At 31.8% G+C, this 1,914-nt stretch overlaps 1 protein-coding gene across 1 annotated transcript in view; it reads left to right on the top strand.

The window, feature by feature from the left end:
* LOC107653871 (receptor-type tyrosine-protein phosphatase mu-like) overlaps positions 1 to 1,914 on the top strand; it is a 208,593-nt gene that overhangs the window by 200,279 nt on the left and 6,400 nt on the right. Inside the window, exons 24-26 of the mRNA XM_016440739.1 lie at positions 234 to 350; positions 968 to 1,122; positions 1,201 to 1,336. Coding sequence (XP_016296225.1) covers positions 234 to 350; positions 968 to 1,122; positions 1,201 to 1,336 — 408 coding nt within the window. The remainder of the gene's footprint in view (positions 1 to 233; positions 351 to 967; positions 1,123 to 1,200; positions 1,337 to 1,914) is intronic.

The raw sequence follows: 1,914 nt of genomic DNA, 5'->3' as shown, positions 1-1,914 counted from the left end.
TTTTTATTTTTAATATATGTATATAAATAATCTAATAATTATATTTAAAATTAGAATTACTTTTTAAATATATTTAATTATTTATATAAGTTGTATATTTGTTTTAGATTTTTATTGTGTGTGTGTGTGCGCGCTTGTGTGTGTGTGTTATATAATAAAATAATATTATGATAAAATAATAAATAATTGAAAATATTATTTAAAATTAGTGTGTGTGTGTGTGTGTTTGACAGGTGAAGTGCTGTAAGTACTGGCCCGACGACACTGAGATCTACAGGGACATGAAGGTGACGCTCATCGAGACTCAGCTGCTGTCTGAATATGTCATTCGAACCTTCGCTGTGGAAAAGGTTCGGCTTCTAACTCCATTACTGATTACAATCAAACTATAAACCTCAAATTATGACGCTGATCATAACTGACTCTGTGTCCTGTTCACAATCTCCAGTCTTAACACAAAACACATCTTATCATTTATTATTGTTTTAGTATTGTCTCTATAGCTATATGTCTCTATAGCTGTTATAAATAGCTATAATGTTAAATGAAACAAAAAAGGTATATTTATTTATTTATTATAATTTTGTGTGTATATATAATAATAAATAATTGAAAATATTATTTAAAATTATTCAAAACTGTAGCTATTATATATAGCACAATCAAAATGACTTTTTTATTATTGTTTTTATATTTTATTTAATGTATGTATTTTTTATTTGCTGTTTGGTCACACACTGCATTCTGATTCCATGTCTTTTAAATGTGCTGGAGAATGAAGAGCTGTGAATATGTGAATATCATATGTGTGTGTGTGTGTGTGTGAGTGCGTGTGCGTTTGTGTGTGTGTGTGTTTGTGTGTTTGTGTGTGTGGGTGTTTGTGTTTGTGTTCAGAGGGTTTGAGTCTGTTCTCAGAGCAGTATTTGTTTGGTGTGGGTCTCAGTATCAGCATGTTTGTGGTCTCCAGAGAGGAGCTCATGAGATCAGGGAGATCCGGCAGTTTCATTTCACCGGCTGGCCGGATCACGGCGTCCCGTATCACGCCACAGGGCTGCTGGGCTTCGTCCGCAGGGTCAAAGCCAAGAGTCCTGCCAACGCCGGCCCAATGGTCATCCACTGCAGGTGAAAATCCGTCTCATCTTCACTAAAACATTGTGTGTTTTGTTAAACACGTCAAACAGCTGTTGTTCTGGTCCTCAGTGCTGGAGCGGGACGCACCGGCTGCTTCATCGTCATCGACATCATGCTGGACATGGCGGAGCGGGAAGGAGTGGTGGACATTTACAACTGCGTGAGGGAACTACGGTCCCGCAGGGTCAACATGGTGCAGACGGAGGTAACCAATCACAAACAACCTCACATCAGCCGCAGCCAATCAAACGCTGCCTCTCAATACAGCCCCGCCCACTCAAACATATTTTACAACTGTCTAAACATTTACTTCTGGACATAAAGTTAAAATGAAGACGAAAAGAAATAAGTATGAATGTATAGCCTGAACCATTGTTACAAATGTAAACAAAATAAATAAATATAGTATATATATATATTTTTTTTTAAATATATTTCTGTATGTATATATAATAATTAAATAACAAATAATTAAAAATATTATTAAAAATAATTAGAATTTATAGGTACAATTTAAATATATATAATATATACATTAATATTGTATCTTTTTCATTACTTTTTGTTAATTCTTAATTTATTTTATATATGTATATATATCATCTAATAAACAATAATTATAAATTATAAATTACATTTTAAATATATTTAATTATTTAAATAAGTTATATATATTTTATTATTAATTTATTTTATTTGTATTGTAATTTATTAATTTGTATTATATGTTTGTGTGTGTGTGTGTGTGTGTGTGTGTGTATATATATATATATATATATTTAA

This window comes from Sinocyclocheilus anshuiensis, unplaced genomic scaffold (genome assembly GCF_001515605.1).
Source record: "Sinocyclocheilus anshuiensis isolate Anshui unplaced genomic scaffold, SAMN03320099.WGS_v1.1 scaffold1994, whole genome shotgun sequence".
Lineage (NCBI taxonomy): Eukaryota > Metazoa > Chordata > Actinopteri > Cypriniformes > Cyprinidae > Sinocyclocheilus > Sinocyclocheilus anshuiensis.
The sequence above is the reverse complement of the archived record's forward strand: the minus strand, read 5'-3'. Positions and strand labels throughout refer to the sequence as shown.